Source organism: Halichoerus grypus, chromosome 1, assembly GCF_964656455.1.
Source record: "Halichoerus grypus chromosome 1, mHalGry1.hap1.1, whole genome shotgun sequence".
Taxonomy (NCBI): Eukaryota; Metazoa; Chordata; class Mammalia; order Carnivora; family Phocidae; genus Halichoerus; species Halichoerus grypus.
This window is the reverse complement of record NC_135712.1, coordinates 166131363-166150213: the sequence shown is the minus strand read 5'-3', so window position 1 is coordinate 166150213 and position 18851 is coordinate 166131363. Positions and strand designations below refer to the sequence as shown.

Below are 18851 nucleotides of genomic sequence, written 5' to 3'. Positions count from 1 at the left end.
TGGTAAGCAGTGTCTTGCCCATAGATTACTTCAGTTCATGGGGGTGGATGATAAGGTACCCAACCATGTACCCAACCATGGCCCGTAGGGTCTCACATGGTCTAACCCTTGCCCAGCTCTTTCACCTCATCTGTGCCACTTTCCCCTTCATTTACAGCTCAGCCACTAGGGTCATCCTTCATCTGAGGAGATACACCAAGCTGTTTCCTGCCTCAGGACCTTCGTATATGTTCTCCTTAGAATGCTGGTCTCTCCCCAACTCCCTTGCACCTTCCCGTGGCTAATCCTTCTCACTGTTTGAGTCTCTGCTTAAATGGTATCTGCCTACAGAAGCCTTCCCTGGCTTCCCTAAGTCAGTCTGTCGGGTACCCCTCCCTCTGTTGAGTTAGTTTTCACCAGAAAACTTGTCCCAGTTGGTAATTAGAAATCTCTTATTTAACTAGCTTAATGTTGGGATCATGTCAGTTTTGATAATGGATGGCATCCCCAGTCCCTAATACAATGAATGAATGAATGAATGGGGAAGGATAAATCATTTTAGCAGCTGGTGGAGTACAGGTCCAATGGAGAACCAGAGATAGAGCAATTAGGAAGGTCCGTTGGGAGGTCATTCTCTCAGATTTACCTAATTTTGTGTCTAGCTTGAATTGGGAGTTTTGAGTGTGTGTGTGTGTGTGTGTGTGTGTGTGTGTGTGTGTGTCGGTGTTGGACTTTGGATATCCAGGAGGGTCCAGCCCAGAGATTAAAAGGGAAAGGAAAGGGGCGCCTGGGTGGCTCAGTTGGTTAAGCGACTGCCTTCGGCTCAGGTCATGATCCTGGAGTCCTAGGATCGAGTCCCGCATCAGGCTCCCTGCTCAGCAGGGAGTCTGCTTCTCCCTCTGACCCTCCCCCTCTCATGTGCTCTCTCTCTCTCTCTCAAATAAATAAATAAAAAATCTTTAAAAAAAAAAACAAAAAAAAAAAGGGAAAGGAAAAAAGAGGGCCCAGAAAGCTATGTTTGTCACTGATATGGCCAGTTGGCACCGGGGTTCTTTGGTTATGGCTGAGTCACTTTTATTTGTTCTAGAAGGATCCATTTCAGCCTCATGAGTCAGCTGAAGAGTAATAATGATTACATCACTGTTTATCGAAGGAAGTGGGGCATAAAATAAGCAAAATATAAATAACTATTCTAGGTTTCACTTGTTTTGAATATATAAAACAGAGATAGCAGTTGAACATTTTCCCCAGAGCTGTTATCTGAATTAAATAGGCCACGCATAGGGGCGCCTGGCTGGCTCAGTTGGTAGAGCATGTGACTCTTGATCTCAGGGTTGTAAGTTCGAGCCCCATATTACGTGTAGAGATTACTTGAAAATAAAATCTTCAAAAGAAACAGGTCATGCATATGAGAAAGCACTTAGGAGAGAGCCTGACCTAGGGTTGGGGTTGGTGATAATAACCACAGTAAATAAGAATAATAGCTTATCACTGTTGAGCGCTTGCTTATTTCATTCTCATGGCTACTCTGTAGGAGTTGGGGTACGGGTCCTCATCTTGTTTGTCACATGAGACAGGAACGTTTACCTGGCCAGTGAGCCTGACCCCGGGCTTCCCCATGGGAAGCATGTGAAATGCTGTGAGCTCATCATTTGGCTCCACAGCATAAGTGATTCTTGCTCATTAAAGAGAGCATGGGACATCCCAGAAATACAGAGCAGAGAGAAAAAGAAATCAGGCCCGTCACCCACTGTGAACCATGAAGGAGACACAGAGAAATGCTTGGCTCCCGTATCTCTGTCCCCTGGTGCCTGAAACTCAACCCTCATCCCTCTGGAAAGTTCCTCTGGGGAACTTTCAAGAACATCCAGACTCTGATTTAATTGTTCTGAGAACCTATATGTCAACCCCTCACTGCTCACAGTCACTGAAACTGTTACTTCAGTCACTGGCATCCCCTCCCCATCCCTGGGGGTCCACCCGTGTGTGGCAAGGTTGGCTTCCGATGGCGCAGGCAGGCGGAGGCAGGTCCTAGCTCTCCTTCTGCTGGGTTCCCCTGTTACTCTGCCGCGCAGCCACTGTGCCTTTCGAGACCATTCCACCGCCTGCTGAGAGTCACAGTTACCATGAGAGCCTTTAAAATGCTGACCATAGCCATTCACCCCAAATGCTTCCTTCACAGTCCCTAAGTTGGGGATCAGAGGTTCTTTCTCTGCACTTTTTGGGCAGGGAGAGAAGGCAGAGGATGGCCGTTTGCACAGTTTGTGCCCTGTCCCTGGCCTCGGGCTGGCGGCTTTGCACATCTTGTCCCACTGAGTCCTGAGGCAGTCCTGGGACAGAGAGGTTATAATTACTCTGACTCCACAGATAGACGCGAATGATGCTCAGGGTTAAGAAATTTGCCCTCGGCACACAGGTGGGAATTGTAGGGGCTGGACCTGGAAACAAAGGGGAGCTTCCCCACCCTATGCTCCGTTCTACTCTTTGATCACAATTTATATTTTTGGATCTCATGATGCTGCAGAATCAACTTGACGTGTGTAGAATCGTTTTTTTGAGAATATAATCTCAGGAAAAAAGCACGAGGCTTCCCCTATCTATCTGTCATAGGAATGACATCACCCAGCTTGCTGCCAGTCTCCCCTTGGCAGACAGGAAACCTGCGGTGAGATTTAATGTTTGTGACAACCCTTTCTCACTAATGTTTGGGCTTCCTTTGCCCCATCCTGTCATCGATATTCTGTTTTTACTTCAATAAGCACTCGGGTGTGGCAGCCTGAAAGAGTGGGCGTCGTATCGGCCTGGCTATCAGAGATCAGGTTTCCAGGCATGAAACGTAGAGAAGCCACACTGTCTCCCTCTCTTGGTTTTGATGGCGGGGAAGGAGGCCCTCCCAGGCCCACTGCGCATCTTCTGCCTCAGATCGGGCACCAGCAATGCAAGACGGGAAGTGGAGATGTTTAATGTTTATGCCTCTTATTTATTAAAGATTTCTATTTATTTATTTGAGAGAGTGAGCAAGCGAGAAAACACAAGCAGGGGGAGGGGCAGAGGGAGAAGCAGACTCCCCGCCGAGCAGGAAGCCCCAGGGGGCTCCATCCTGGGACCCCGCAATCATGACCTGAGCCGAAGGCAGACGCTCAACCGACTGAGCCACCCAGGTGTCCCTGTACCTCTTATTTATTGTCAGCACTTCAGATACATCTGAAAACTCCCAGTATGCTGAGATAGGGGTTTCACAGGAAACTGAAGTTTGTCATCAGATTGTCGCTGTGGGCCTGACATGGGGCTCTGTCAGCTTACCTCTGGCGCATGTGACCCTTGGAGGTTGACCAGGTGGGAGGGCGGGTGTCAGCCCGGAATGTGCTGGCAGGTAGGCCCTGCCCAGGCCACAGGACAGTTCTCCCCTCCCTGTGTGGGGTCCCTGACCCCTGAGTGCTGGCCCATGACCCACTGTGCTAGCGGTAGGCCACTACGTGTCACCACAAAAGAACAGAAAAACAAAGAGAAAAGCTGAACTCTTCCTTAGGATGAAAACATAATGAAGCCTTTTATGTCCCGCATGGGTGGAGGCCCTAGAGGTGCGCCGCAGATGGGCTGGTGGCCTCAATGTTCCTGCCAGATACGTCCTGACAGGCCAAGATTTGTGCCGAAAGAGAAATAAAAAACAGACCCCAGCAATAGGACGCTGCCGCCAGGTCAGGCCCGGATGTCCCCTCCCCCACCCCCCCAACCCCCGCATTTGACGATGAGGAAACCAGGGCTCAGCGGGGCCTCACACAGGGGAAGGTGCTGGTGCTTCTGGGGTCACAGACAGTTCAGGGTGCAGGTAGGACCTTCGGGAAGGAAGTGCAGCTGGGAGCATCTCCTCTGGTTGTGGACTGGCCTCTGTGGGAAGTGGCAGTCTGAGGTCCCCTTCACCAGCAGGCCTGGCCCGCCCAGCGCGAGGGGAGCTGGGGCCAGGATGTGGTGAGAATACTTGTAGTGAAAATATCAAGAACACATCATAAACAGTGGGTGGCAAAAAACAAAAGTGAGTCGGATCTAAATGTAGAGATCACCTGCTTGCTAATCTGGGTCAGATGGATTCCCCAGCACAAATGGCTACTCACTCTAACTTGGAAGACTCAGTTCTGGTCATTATTGTAGCTAACTAGCTTGCTTCCTGATTTTTTTTTTTTTTTTCCTTAGGAAACATACTTTACTTTGCAACCAATGCATGATCATTGTTGAAAAATTCTATAGTGTGGGGCGCCTGGGTGGCTCAGTTGGTTGAGCAACTGCCTTCGGCTCAGGTCATGGTCCTGGAGTCCCGGGATCGAGTCCCACATCAGGCTCCCTGCTCAGCAGGGAGTCTGCTTCTCCCTCTGACCCTCCTCCCTCTCATGCTCTCTGTCTCTCGTTCTCTCTCTCTCAAATAAATGAATAAGATCTTTAAAAAAAAAAAAAGAAAGAAAAATTCTACAGTGTGAATAAACGGAAAGCCAACCAACCAACCAACGTACCCCATAATGTAAAATCATTGATAATCACATTACCCAGAAATAATCACTGTTCACATTTTGTATATGTTCTTCATCTTCTTTTTCTCTTCATACACAGATGTCTTCTATACTTTTATACATGTTTTACAGAAAACTTGTTACATAGTTTATAAGCTCTGTTGTCACTCAATGGTGTAGTAAATCCTTTCCATGTCAATGGATGGGATAGACACATACATCTTTTTAGTTGCTATTAAAGTGAATTAAGAAAAACACCCACACAAGTTAAAACACTTTAATGAACAGTCACATTTCTAGAGACAGAAAGTAGAATGGTGAGTGCCAGGGGCTGTGGGGGAAGGGATGGGAAGTTGGTTTTTAATGGGGACAGAGTTCAGTTTGGGAAAGCGAAAAGGTTCTGGTGGTGGATGGTGGGGATGGTTGTACAACAGGGTGCTTGGACGTAATGCCGCTGGACCGTGCACTTAAAAATGGCGTAGGTGGTAAATTTTATGTCATGCGTAATTTACCACAATAAAAAATATATATAATAAAAAATTTAAACACAGTGTGAATGATTCAGAGTTGTGTTAAATAAAAACTGAAAGAGTCCCATCCTACCCTCCTTCCACTCAATATGTGGGCTGTTGAAGAGATAACCAATATTTTATTTTATTTTTAAAGATTTTATATATTTATTTGACAGAGAGAGACACAGCGAGAGAGGGAACACAAGCAGGGGGAGTGGGAGAGGGAGAAGCAGGCTTCCCGCCGAGCAGGGAACCCGATGTGGGGCTCGATCCCAGGACCCTGGGATCATGACCTGAGCTGACGGCAGACGCCCAACGACTGAGCCACCCAGGCACACCAAGATAACCAATATTTTAAAAATATCATAGCAACAACCATGAAGTTCCCATGTTGGCGCTGAGCAGGTCGTATACCCTGTGTTCCTTAGTCCTCACAAAAGGGGCGTGAGGTCAACAGAGCTGGGAGGTCGTGGGGCTGGTTTCCATCCCAGAGCCTGAACTTGAAATAGCTCAGCTCTGCTACTTCTTCTTTTTTTAAGATTTTATTTTTAGGGGCACCTGGGTGGCCCAGTCGGTTGGGCATCTGCCTTCGGCTCAGATCATGATCCTGGAGTCCCGGGATAGAGCCCCACATCGGGCTCCCTGCTCCGTGGGGAGCCTGCTTCTCCCTCTGCCCCTCCCCCCACCCCGCTTGTGCGCTTGCTCTCTTTCTCTCAAGTAAATAAATACAATCTTAAAAAAAAAAAAAAAGATTTTATTTTTAAGGAAGCTATATGCCCAGCTTGGGGCTCAAACTCACGACCCCAAGATCAAGAGGCACACACTCCACCAACTGAGCCAGCTGGGCGGCACTGCTACTTCTTTCATAACTTTATTTAAGAGGTAATAATAAGAGGCGCTTGGGTGGCTCAGTGCGTTAAGAGATAATAATAACAAGTCATTGTCAGGAAAGGAGAAAGTCACCCATCATCCACCGCTCAGCCTCCTTACTACTTTTTTGCATTCCCTGTAGCCTTTCTTCCCATGCTCCCACCCTTTTCTCCTGCTTTGTGCAGGCAGCCCCGGGGTGGTGCCATCTGCAGAGGGGACTGGGGGGCTGGGGAGGGGAGCACAACAGTGGTGTCCCAGTACTTCAGCTGAGCCAGTCCACCAGGGGCGGCGAAACCAGCCCTAGGTTTGAATCTTACCAGTTTGACCGGAGACAAATCATTTCGCCTATCTGAACCACGATGTGCTTAAAAATAAAATGCAGACAATTCTGTCAGCCGCCAGAGATTGTGAAAATCAGTCTCTGTGGTTCCATACAAGCGTAGTGCCGTGCATTGTTAGGCATTATTGTTCTAGTCGCAAAGCTTGGGTTTGAAAAGCTTGGCCCCTTGGTAACGGTTTTGTTTAGAGAGAGACACAGTTGATCTGCCGGAGGAATTGCTACCGCAGGGAGACTCAAAGGTTGGAGACGTTTTGTCCTAGCCCCACCTGATGCATGTGTGAGCAAGTCAGAGGCTTTCCCCGGGAATTCCAGTGCCCCTGTTTTTGTGGTTCTCAAATACGGGTTCGCCCCAGACCACCGGAGGGTGAAGGGCCTTGAACGCAGGGCTGTGGACTTTGGGTTTGATCTGGACGGTAATGGGGAGATACAAGGATTTGGGAGAAGAGTGTGTACTTCATCCGGACAGTGGGAGGTCGTAAAGACTTTAAACGGGGAAGTGAAGAGACAAGACTTGTATTTTAGCAAGATGTGGCCTGGGGAGGGGTCTGGAGGCTGCCCCAGCTGGAGGTGGCCGCCGGCTGGGGGAGACGAGGCCAGGACAGCGGCGGAGGAGGCGAGAGGAAGCTGCATCACGGACTGCATGCGGCCTCTGTGAAGCTGGTCGGGAGCTGGTGTAGATACGCCCTCACAGAACCTTTGGGGTTTCCCACCTTGGTGCAAAGGGGAAGGGATTCCTCTCAAGAACCAGGGAACCTCCACCCAGGCTTCTCCGGCCAGTCCTGCCTGCCCAGGCGGTGTGATCTTTGGCCAGCCACTTAACCTGCTCAGGCCTCAGTTTCCTCATTTCTAATGGGGACGAAATGCAAACCGCTTGTGAGGATTTGAAGGATGCCCACTGGGCATGGCATGCTTGGCACTCATTTGACATAGGGGCTGTTTGCAGGGTCCCCATCTGTAAGACGGGGAAGGATACACATGATTCCACTGCTTGTAGGACTGCCAGACTTTCATATTTAGGGGCTCTACTAGGGACTTGGTGGAGTGAATATCTTTAACTTCCTCCCATGTTCAGGGAAATGTATAGTCTACAAAGCCCTTTTACGTCTATGTTCCCATTACCTTCCCCTTAACAGCCCTGGGAGGTAGGCACACAGATACTGTCATTATTACCCTCTCCATTTTATTTTATTTTACTTTTTAAAAGATTATTTATTTATTTATTTATTTGAAATAGAGTGAGAGCAAGTGAGCATGAGCAGGGGGGAGGGGCACAGGGAGAGGGAGAAGCAGACTCCCTGCTTAGTGGGGAGCCTGATGTGGGGCTCAATCTCACGACCCTCGATCATGACCTGAGCCAAAGGCAGACGCTTAACCGACTGAGCTATGCAGGCTCCCCAACCCTCTCTAGTTTATAGTTGAGGAAACAGGCTCAGAGGAGACTGTCTTGTCTAAGGTCACACTGCTGGTAGGATCGGAAACCAGTTTTGTGTGACTCAGTGTCAGAGCTGGACCGATCACAGGAGATTGTCGTGTCCCCCGACTACATACATGGGGAGGCCAAGGCCAGGAGGGAAAGAACTCACTGGGCCACAGTGAATTCGAGGTGGAGCCAGGAATAGAGCCCAGGTCTCTGACTTGTAGACCCCGCCTCTTGATGGCTATCCCACTTCATTGAGTAATAGTAACTTTCTTTCTTTCTACCTTGTTTTAGGGAAACCAGTTCCTGAAGTCAAGTCTTCTTCCCTAGACTTCCCGGATGCTGCAAAGCCAGGAAGGCTGCTGGCAGCTTCTGTAAGAAACACTGAAGATGAACAGGAAAAGGGGCCATCCGTGAGGCCAGATGCCTTTCCAAGTCCAGGTATTTTAAATTAAATTTCATTTTTTAATTTAAAGGAAATGTATTTAAGGAAATGTTTTATCTATCAGGATATTGAGCTCAGTGTATAATAGCAAAAAAAATGGAAACAACAAGGGGGATGGTAAGATTAATGACAGTCGGTCAGAACAATACAATACTGTTAAAAATGACATGGATGTGTATACATACACGGAAACATGCTCACAGTATATTGAATTAAAAAAGCAAAAAAAAAGTCAGATACCAGCAGAATATATACTGCTTATTATCATTTTTACAGAAAGAAAAAAGATAGCTCTGTAATTGAGGGCTCTCTCTGTGCTGGACACGCCGACTTACGTAATCCTCAGTTGGCTGTACAAGTTAGGTATGGTGATTATCCCCATTTTACAGATGGGGAAACTGAAGCATGGAGAGGTTACACAGCCCGCTAAGGTCATATGTTCTGGGACCCAAGTATTTTCCCTGTGGTTTCCCGAGCCCCAAGCACGGGCTGGTCCTCCTGCCGGCTCCAGCCTGGGAGCCTGATGACCTCTCTGTTCTGCACGGGCCCGTGGCCGGGCTGGGGCCTGGCCCTCTCAGCTGTGTAGTGGGGCACTGTGGTCCTGCTTGCCCCCCTCCCTCTCTTCTTCCCGGCACACATCTGCTGCTTTCCTCTACGGCACCTGAGCCGCTGAGAGAAGTGATTTGCTCAAGGTCACGCAAGTAGGAAGTAGCATCTGAGCAGTGCGGTTTAGATGCCTCTGTCCCTGACAGCGCACACACTGCTATCCCAGAGCCTTTTGACCACTTCAGATTTGTCTCCACCCCCTTGTGCCCAGGGAAGGGTTCAGGGACAGTTTGCCAAATGATGGAAAGACTCAGCCTGCGGATGGATGGCTTCCCTGGGGCGGTGTCGGGGGGGGCGGGGGGCGGGTGAGGACACCACTGTTCACACTATTCACACCCGCGTGTCCATTCTCACCACCTCTCCCCAGGGGCCTGGCCTCCCTTCTGCTCTCCTGTAGGCTCCCGAGTGGTGAGCTGAAGGTCCCACATCCAAGAAATCTCAGTTCATTGATGCTGTTCCTGAAGCCAGGGTCAGCGTTGGCCTAGAGGAGTGTGCCTGGGTTTTTGCATTAGACAAACCTGTATTTGAATCCCACCTCTCAGTTTCTAGCAGGAGAATTACTTAGCTTCTCTGTACCTGTTTCTTCATCTAAAAAAGCGGGCACAGGGGCGCCTGCGTGGCTCAGTTGGTTGAGCGTCTGACTCTTGATGTCGGCTAGAGTCATGCTCTCAGGGTTGTGAAATCGAGTCCCACATCAGGCTCGGTGCTCGGTGCGGAGTCTGTTTGAGAGTGTCTCCCTCTCCCTCTGCCCCTCCCCCCACTCACGGGCATGGATGCACGCACTCTCTCTCTCTAAATGAATAAATAAAATCTTAAAAAAAATAAAAAAGCAGGCACAGTAATGAAAGCCTATGTCAGCATGTTGTAGTAAGGAATCAAACACCTCAGTGTTGCTACCATTAGGTGCTCATCAAATGTTAGTTAATATTAGCAGTGTTCCGGACACCCCAGATAGGCTGAAGCCGGGGAAATAATTCTAGGCCAGGGAATCTGAACTCTTAACTGTAGCTAAAGATAAAAACAAACAAAAACAAGGGCAGAATTTTGATCAGCAGTTAAAGATAAGGGGAAGTGGTCCTAAAGCAAATGTGATACTGATCGATGGCCAAAGGGAAGAATCATAGTAAAGCAGGGAAATTCTAGGGGAATGCTGGCCCAGATGGAGGAGGTGATAGGGGTCACAACCTCTGGTATTCCTTATCTAGGGCTACTGCAGAAACCAGCCTCATCTGGCAAGGCCTTTGCACCGTTCCCTTTCTTGAATGGCCCTTGGGAACACATGTGTCCCAGCAAGTCAAGATGACAAACACAGTCTACAGGAAGCTGGTTGTCTATCTTTGCCCCAACTAGAAATAATCATTAATTTAATCTGATAACCCAAACCCCGTCTTCTCTCGGGAAAACCCTAAAGTTCCATTGGGCCCCAGAGTTCAAGCTGACTGATTATCTTGTTGGAGTGGAAAATGTGGAGGTGGGGGGTGGGACGGGGGACAGGGGACAGAGACAGGTGGCGGCAACATGACCTCCTGACCTGCTGTGTGTAGGAGCTTCTTGTGCCCCACAGAGTTGCCCAGGGACGTGGGGCTCTTATTGCCCCCCTGGACAGCGGGGGAAGGATGCATAACCTGCTGAAGGCTCATGGCTGAGAAAGCGGTGGGACCAGGATCCAGCTTAGGCCAGTTGCCCCAGAACCCACACGGTAACCCTTGCATGTCTTGACTCCCTCGTGGGTGGGAAGGAAATGGGGAAGAGACAGGGAGGAGGAAACTAGGTGAGCAGGAAAGCCACAGACTGGTGGTGAGCAGCTCATTAAACGAACTCACAGAGCTGGACTTCAGAGACGAGGGCTTTGGTGGCTGACGCCAACTGTCACAAAGCCGTAGCTCTAGGAGAGGCCGGCGGGCTATCTGTCAGAATCTCTCATTCTGCGTGTAGTTCTACCAGCTTTGGGACTCCCTGCGTGCCAGAGACTGACCTCAGTGCTTTGTAACTGTCATCTCGGTTATTTAGTCTGGACAAGAACTCTACAAGGAATGGGCTTTTATTGTTCTTTGTGCATCTGAGAAAGCTCAAAGAAATGAAGTACAGGTCACCCAAGTTCAAATCTTCATAATGGAAGAGCCAGGACTTGAGCCCATTTCTCTCTGCTACGGACAAAGGAGGTGGGGAGGCTGCCCAGGTAGCTCCTCAGGCAGCCCCAGGGCAGGATGCAGAAAACCTCCCATCAGATACAGCACCTCCCCAGTGCTCTTTACTCATGCCTTCAGCGACGCAGCTCAGCATGACGAGATTCAGCATATTCTGCTGGGGAAAGCAGACATTCCAGAAAGATTTCCGTAGGAAATGTTTCTTTTCGTAAAAGTTTTGGCACATGGAACGTGAGTGCTTTGGAAAAGACGTGTGTGAGGATGAGTGTCTCCCCTGACCCAGGGCTTCCACTAAGCATTTACAAAGCAAGTCTAGTTCTTATCTGATTTGTCAGCTTGTGGCATTGGCTCAAATCCCATTCCTTTTCCCCCCAAAACCACAGGGATAAGGAGCCCCTCCTTCAACCAGTAGCCCTCATATGTCACAAGAGCAGACCTTGGTGACACCCTCCCAACCTCAGGCGAACCCCGGGCATCAAGCCAGACCAGAAAGTCATGGTTAATGTGAGGCCGGTGCTGGCCTGGGAGTCACTGGGCAAAGGGAGAGGGAGAGGGACCATCTGCTCACTGAGAACCCTGCCCCGAGGCCAGGATAGGGCAGAACTTGAGGAAGGAAGCAGAGGGAGATGGAGCGACCATGGAGCAGTGGTCCCCAGGGCGTGGAGCCCGGCTCCCCGTGGTACAAGAGAGCATGGATGTTAGAAAAAATGTACATCTCATGCACAAAAAACTAGGGATTTCAAGGCTAAATACATAATGTGTGAATTAAAGTGGACTGAAAGAGAAACGTCAAGTCACTCCCAGTGAGGTGGCTCAGAGACACAGCCAACAGGTAGGAGATGGATGAACATGACCACAGTTTGGCGACCCAGGCCAAGAGTACTGAGCCGAGGCCAAGAGCAGGTAGGGCATGGGTAGAGGCAGCAATGGAAGGGAGACTTTCTGCAAGGCAGGGTCCCTGGGCCCGCCAGCAGAGGCCTGTATTGGACCAGGTCACCTGAGAAGCAGGAGGATCTTCACAGGACAAAGGCCTGAGTGAAAATGGGGAAGGAGCTGGGCGAAGCTGGAGGAGGCTTGGGGTCTGGGGGAGGGAGAGAGGGTGGGAAAGTTGGGTGGGAGTGTCTAAGGGAGTGTTCTTAGGGAGATCAGGGCCCTGGGTCTCCCCTGGGTCTCCCCTTCTTCTCCCCTCCACACTCAGTCATGGGGAGCAGCCCCTGGGAAGCTTAGGCAGATGTGGGGATGGATTTGAGAGAGTGGCATGGCTCTAGTCCGCTGTCGGGAGGTCTAGAGCAGCGGACTCAGGGAGAGAGGCTTAGGGTGCCCCTCCTCTTGGGCTCTGTGGGGATGAAAGAGCCTTAGCCTGCATTAGGTGAGCTTTGTTTTATCAGCTGCCTGGGTTAATAGTTTAGTAAGCCCGATTCTAGCTTCATCAGGGTGCTATTTTCAGTTTTCTGAATTAAATTTTCTTTTATGGCCAGAGTTGCAGATTAATCACTCATTTCCTGATGTTATAAACCAGAAATATCTGAAGCAGGTGGATTGGGCCAGCAACCCTGGGGTCAAGGCCAGGTTCCCTTGGAGGGCCGGCACCCAGTTACTCAGAGGCCATCCCAGCCATGGGGCCACCTGGGTGTTTCCAGATGGTGACATCTGAAGCTTCTGGCTTCTGGCCGAGGTCTGCTCCTGCGTGGATCGGCCCCCACAGCTCATCCCTCATTCTGTCTCATCCCTGGCTTGCACCCGCTCTAATTCATCCAACTCCAGACTGCCTCGTTAGTGTTCAGGTTAATCTTTTTCTGGTGCCCCGTGAAGAAATGTCACCTCTTTAACCTGGCTTTTACCTGACCCCAAACCATTCTTCAAGCCTTCTCTCTCCTGAATCTTCTTCATTCACTAAGGCATTAAGAGCACGGACTCCAGGGGCACTGAGTTGGCTCAGTCAGTTAAATGGCCAACTCTTGATCTCAGCTCAGGTCTTGAACTCAGGGTCGTGAGTTCAAGCCCTGCGTTGGGCTCCATGCCCTGCGTTGGGTGTCCTGCATGGAGCCCACTTTAAAAAAAAAAAAAAAGAGCATGGACTCCAGAGCCACTGGCTGTGTGCCCTTGGAAAGGTTACTTCACTTCTCTCTGCCTCAGTTTCACCATCGGTAAAAAGGACATGGTAATGGTACCTGTCTCCTAGGATTGTTGTGAGGGTTCAGTGACTTAACAAAGTGACTCATTTAGAGCAGGGCCTTGTGTAACATCGGTGTTTGCTAGCTAAGCCTGCCTGAGTGCTTTCTGCATGCCCGGGCTTGCCCGCTCTCATGCCTCTGCACAGCTGGTCCCACTCCCTCAATGCCTTATGTCCACTTTTTGAAATCCTCTGTGAAACCCTCCTTGGCCTCCCAACCTGCTTTCGTGGCCTCTTTGCTGCCTCTGCCCTTAGAGGCTGGTTATTGCCACTGCTGCTGCAATGGAATTTTCTGGAAGGCGGGTTCCATAGCTGATCACCTCTGTGTCCTTCACTGCTCCTTGTGTGGGAGGTGGGCCAGCGTAGGGCTTGGAAGTCACACGGATCTCCATCTGAAGCCTGGCTCTGCCACTTACTGGCTGTGTGGCCCTGGGCCAGGAGCCGCTCCAGTGCCTCCATTTCCCCCCCGCCCAGTGGGAGTCATATATGGAACCAACCCATGGTTGTTACAGAGCTTCCCCGAGCTAGCTCGTGAGGAGCGTGCAGGCTGGCACCCGGGGGTGTCAGGAAATAGCAGGTGTCATTAGTGACAAAAGTGTTTGTGGAGTGAAGGAGAAACTGGTGTGGGAACCAGTTGAGAACCCCTCCTGTCTTCCTCCTTTCCAGGGCCCGCTCCAGCCAGAGCCGACCTCCTGCCTCCTTCTACAGATGCCCCTCATTCCTTAAAAACCAAGTCAGTTGACTTCCCTGTTTCACCTGATTCAAAGGTAAATCTCCCCCACCCCCGGGTGATACCCCCCCATCCCCATGTGGCTCTTCCTCAGAAATGCAATGTGCTGGGCCTGGCTGCCTCAATCAGTAGAGCTTGCAGCTCTTGATCTCGGGGTCGTGAGTTCGAGCCCGACGTTGGGTATAGAGATTACTTAAAAGAATAAACTGGGGGAAAAAAGTAATGTATTGGGACCAATGTGGGGGCCAGGGGTTAGGGGGATAGGGAGAAAGGAGACTTGTGGAATTACTCTAGGCTTCTAAGGCTAAATGCAGGCTATCAATGCAGCTAGGGCCTGGGGACCTGGGGTTGGGGTGACTGGAGAGGGTGCACTTTACATGAATACGTGTTTTTATTTATTTATTTATTTATTTATTTATTTATTTATTTATTTAAGATTTTATTTATTTATTTGACAGAGAGACAGCGAGAGAGGGAACACAAGCAGGGGGAGTTGGAGAGGGAGAAGCAGGCTCCCCGCGGAGCAAGGAGCCTGATGTGGGACTCGATCCCAGGACCCTGGGATCATGACCTGAGCTGAAGGCAGTTGCTTAACCGACTGAGCCACCCAGGTGCCCATGAATACGTGTTTTTAATGAGCTTTTCCATTCTTTATGTTTAAATGAGAGCTAATACATGGCATCTTTCTCCCTCCAAAATATATTGGTTACATTTATACTAAGTCATTTGCTTACAAACCACCTCTCTTCTAACCTTTTTCCACCCAATACATGTCTGAGTTATCCTGAATTTTCAATGACTTGGGTCCAGGACCACAAAGGCACTCTTGCCTTCGTGGGCCTTTTCTTTCCTTCATTAAAAAAAAAAAAAAAATCAAGGATTATATTTTACAATTGCATTGGCACAAAGATGAACCTAATCCAAGCTGGATTAAAAATTAAAACATTTTCTTTGACTCTAAAAGTTCATTTTTGTTCTGGCTTTAAAAGAAATCAAAATATTTTTGTGAGTCTCCAAAAGTGTCCTGGGCAGGGCGCCTGGCAAAAAAGCCAATGCTACATGGGTCTGGTTAATGAGACTCTTCCATAAAGGAGATGGGCACTTAAGCATGGTTTTTTTTTTTTAAATTTGTTTGTTTTTATAATTAATAATTTTCAAAGACAATTTAATAATTGATAGATTGATCATGGTATAATGTTAAGTGAAAACATCAAAGGGGCGCCTGGGTGGCTCAGTCGATAAGCGTCTGCCTTCGGCTCAGGTCATGATCCCAGGGTCCTGGGATCGAGCCCTGCATCAGGCTCCCTGCTCAGCAGGAAGCCTGCTTCTCCCTCTCCCACTCCCCATGCTTGTGTTCCCTCTCTCGCTGGGTCTCTCTCTGTCGAATAAATAAATAAAAAATCTTTAAAAAAAAAAAAAGGTGAAAACACCAGAAGTCAAAACTATGTGTATGGCATGATCCCAATTTTAAAAATAAATCCCGTGTATCTAATTTATAAGAAATACCTTAAACTTTCATAGCAGTTCGGTGGATAATGGGTTCGTGGGATGGTTTTTTCCCCTCCAATTTTCTAAAACAGTCTGTAAGAGCATAGATAGCTTTAAAAAAAAAGTTAAACTTCTGTGCACCTCTTTTTAAGAAGGTACGTGACTGAAGCAGAGCCGCTTTTCAGAGGCTCACACAGAATCACGTTTGGTTATGTGAACCTAGGTCCTGCTTCCCAGCATGTGTACCATATATAGGACCCAGGGCACCAGTTCAGCCATTGACCAGCTCTGTGACCTCACCTTAGCTCTCTGACCTCCTTGGTTTTCACTTTTGTAAACTGGGGAAAAAGACAAAACAAAAAAACCCAGTCATGTGCCAGGAATATTCACATTTTAGTTAATCTTCAGGATTACCCTCCAGAGTACTGTTGTTATCTTCATTTTTGCTGCTGTGGAAATTAAGGTTCAGAGAGGTTAAGTTACTTACTCAACGTCACAGAGCCAGTTAGAAGCAGAGCTGGGATCTGAGCTGGCCCTATCCATGTCCTATAAAGGACTGTTTCTCCTCACTGGACAAGATGAACTCCTCCACCCCTTCAGCTTTGATGATCTAAGATTCCCTGAGGTAGTAGGGAAAAAATATTTTCCATATTAATTCCATATTAATCTCCATCTCTTCTCTCTGCATTCCCAGGACCTTAGCACCTCCCTTCCTAAGCAGGAAACACTTGTAAGCCGGGCTGAAGATAGCCTTTTCTGGAGTGAGGCGGATGTGGTCCAGGCAACTGATAACTTCAACCAAAACCACAAAATCAGTGAGGGGACCTTTGCTGACATCTACAAAGGGCAAAGGCACGGCACGCCATTCGTCTTCAAGAAGCTCAGAGAGGCGAGCTCTTCTTGGTTTCTAGTAAGGGGTGGAGGCTATATTGGGTGAGGCTGGATTTTCACGTTTCATGGTCTTTTCCCACAGGTGGCCTACTCAGGTCCAGGACTGGTTGAAAAATTCTTCCAGGCAGAGGTACAAATTTGTCATAGGTAAGCCTCCCCTTTGGAAAACACTTTGCTTAGTAATGATGACAGCTAACCTTTATATAGCGCTTCCTGCGTGCCAGGCATGTCTTAAGTACTCCACATGTAAAAATTCATTTAATCCGCACAGGAACCTTGTAACGTTGCTGCTGTTATCAGCATTATTTTGCACATGCACAAATTGAGGCCCAGAGAGGTTAAGTGTCTTGCCCAAGATTGCACAGCTAGTAAGTGCAGAGCTGGAGTTTGAACCTAGGTTGGTCTGGCTTCATAGTCCATGCTTTCTCCATGAAGCAACTATATGCATAGATTAGAATTATCAAAGAACCTTGGCTCGCTTGGCCCAGCTCTTTCCTTCCAGGGTGGAAGAAATCTGTTTCTATCCCATTTTTCTGAGATGGGCAGAGATTTACTGTTTCCAACTCTAATGGCAAATCCCTCTTAAAACGGTATTTCCAGAGCAGGGGTTGGCAAATGATGCCCTGTGGGCTAGATCGGGCCGTGCGTGTGTGTGTGGTCTGATTGCTAAGAATGGGTTCTCCATTTTCAGAGGGTTGAAAAAAAAGAAGAAGAATATTTCATGATACATGAAAAGTATATGAAATTCAGCTTTCAGTGTCCACGATAAAGTTTTACTGGAACACAGCCGCACTTACTTATTTCTGTCTTCTCTGTGGCTGTTTTTGTGAGATAGTGTACAGTTGAGTACTTGCAACAGAGACCGTATTGGCCTACAAAGTCTAAAATATTTACTACCTAGCCCTTGGCAGATAAATTTTTTAAAAGATTTATTTATTTGTTTTGAGAGAGAGATGGGGGAGGGGAAGAGGGAGAGGGAGAGAGTCCCAAGCAGACTCTGTGCTGAGCAAGACCACTCCCCGAGCCGACCCCTAGAGTCCAACGTTCAGCTGACTGCACCACCCAGGTGCCCCGACAGAGAAATGTTGAGCCATAAAGTCTTGAGCAATAAAGACCTGCAAAAGTCATCCTCAAACCTGCTCATTTTACAGATGGGGAAACTGAGGCTGAGAAGGGCAGTGAAACTGCCTGTCCCAGAGCTGGCAGGGGACTGGAAAAGAAAACGGGAAGGACCTGGGGAGACTTGCTCTGGCTCTGCCGTCACTGACTGATGAATTTAACAAAGGCATATTGGGCACCTGTCGGGTGCTGGACGCCAGCTGTCATTCAACCTTGGCAAGTCGCTCTCTGGGTTTCCTCTGCCAGCATGCAGCCCTGGGCAAGGAGTGCATGATTAGTGTGGAGTATCTTAAGAAATAAAGAAAATCATAAATAAGAAAATAGAAATCACCTGTTTTCTGTAGCACCTATAAAGAACTACTCCTGTGTTAGTATTTCGATATATTTTCTTTAAACTTTTCTCTATTCATACATGTGTATGAATAAACACACACATATTTAATAAAAAATGAAAGTATAATTCCCCTTTCCATTTTGGCAAAGTGCCTTCCTGGAGTCAGCAGACACCCCATTCACTGACTGGGCAAACGTGAGTTGTCAAGGCCTTTTTTGGCTCTAGGGAGAATACACAGCCCCTGCCTTGGGAATAGTTATGGTCCAGAAGGGACTGAGTATAAATGACTCTCCTGAGTGTGAAAAGTGCAGTAGGATGGCCTGAGGAGAGTGGAGGAGGGCAGGAGGGATTGGGCAGGAGGCCATTATGATAGTCCTATGGAGCATCCATCAGAGTCCAACTCAAGGTAGAGGAGGGGGGGAATGAAGGGGACAGTTGGAAAGCTATTTATGATGGTGAATGCTGACTAATTAGATGGGGGAGGTAAAGAGGTTTCCAGGAAACTGCATGGAGACTGCAGAGGTGCCCTTTGTTGAGATAATAACTGGGCACAGAAGCAGGTTTGGGACTTGTTGAGTCTAGGGTGTTCACCTGGAGGATCAGGATCCAAATAGACATTCAGGTCTAGAGCTTAGGAAGGGGCTGCAATGAGAGATTTGGGGAGTGTTCCCCATAGAGGTGGGAGATACCTGGAGACACAGCTGATAAAACAAAATGATGAGCTGAGCCGGGGGTACTTAGGTTTCAGAGGGAGGCAGAGGAGGCGGGTCTTAGTGAAAAAAGCCAAGAGAGAGCAGTCAGAGAGGTAGGAAGAGTCTGGAGGGAAAAGTGACTCAGAACCTAGCAGAAGAGGATTTCAGGGAAGAACCCAGTCCTGGGAGTCCAATAGACCTGCAATCTGATCCTGCCTTCCCTACTTGCTGGTCATGATGGTGAGCAAGTTCCTTAACCTCTAACCTCTAAGGTAGGGTAAGTTTGAGCTCCTTGACTTCAAGCTTGTTGAAGGCAGGCAGTTTTCATCTCTCTACCCTGGTGCTGGGCCCTCAGGGGTCAGAGCATTTGGTACCTGGCTGGTCATGACCGTGAGCAAGTTCCTTAACCTCTAAGGCTCTGTTTTCAGAAGATGGGGAGGTTAAGGTGTTATGTGCTGCAGAGCAGTGAGGTAGGGTAAGTTTGAGCTCCTTGACGTCAAGCTTGTTGAAGGCAGGCAGTTTTAATCTCTCTACCCTGGTGCTCAGGGCCCTCAGGGGTCAGAGCATTTGGTACCTGGGAAGTCACTGGCGACCTCACTGGGGTAG

General features: G+C 48.7%; 1 protein-coding gene across 2 annotated transcripts in view; it reads left to right on the top strand.

Annotated features, from left to right (window-relative positions):
* IRAK2 (interleukin 1 receptor associated kinase 2) overlaps positions 1-18851 on the top strand; it is a 60561-nt gene that overhangs the window by 19056 nt on the left and 22654 nt on the right. For both annotated transcript variants that reach the window (XM_078075128.1, XM_036079872.2), the window contains exons 3-6: positions 7915-8061; positions 13658-13758; positions 15904-16098; positions 16183-16247. In XM_078075128.1, coding sequence (XP_077931254.1) covers positions 7915-8061; positions 13658-13758; positions 15904-16098; positions 16183-16247 — 508 coding nt within the window. The remainder of the gene's footprint in view (positions 1-7914; positions 8062-13657; positions 13759-15903; positions 16099-16182; positions 16248-18851) is intronic.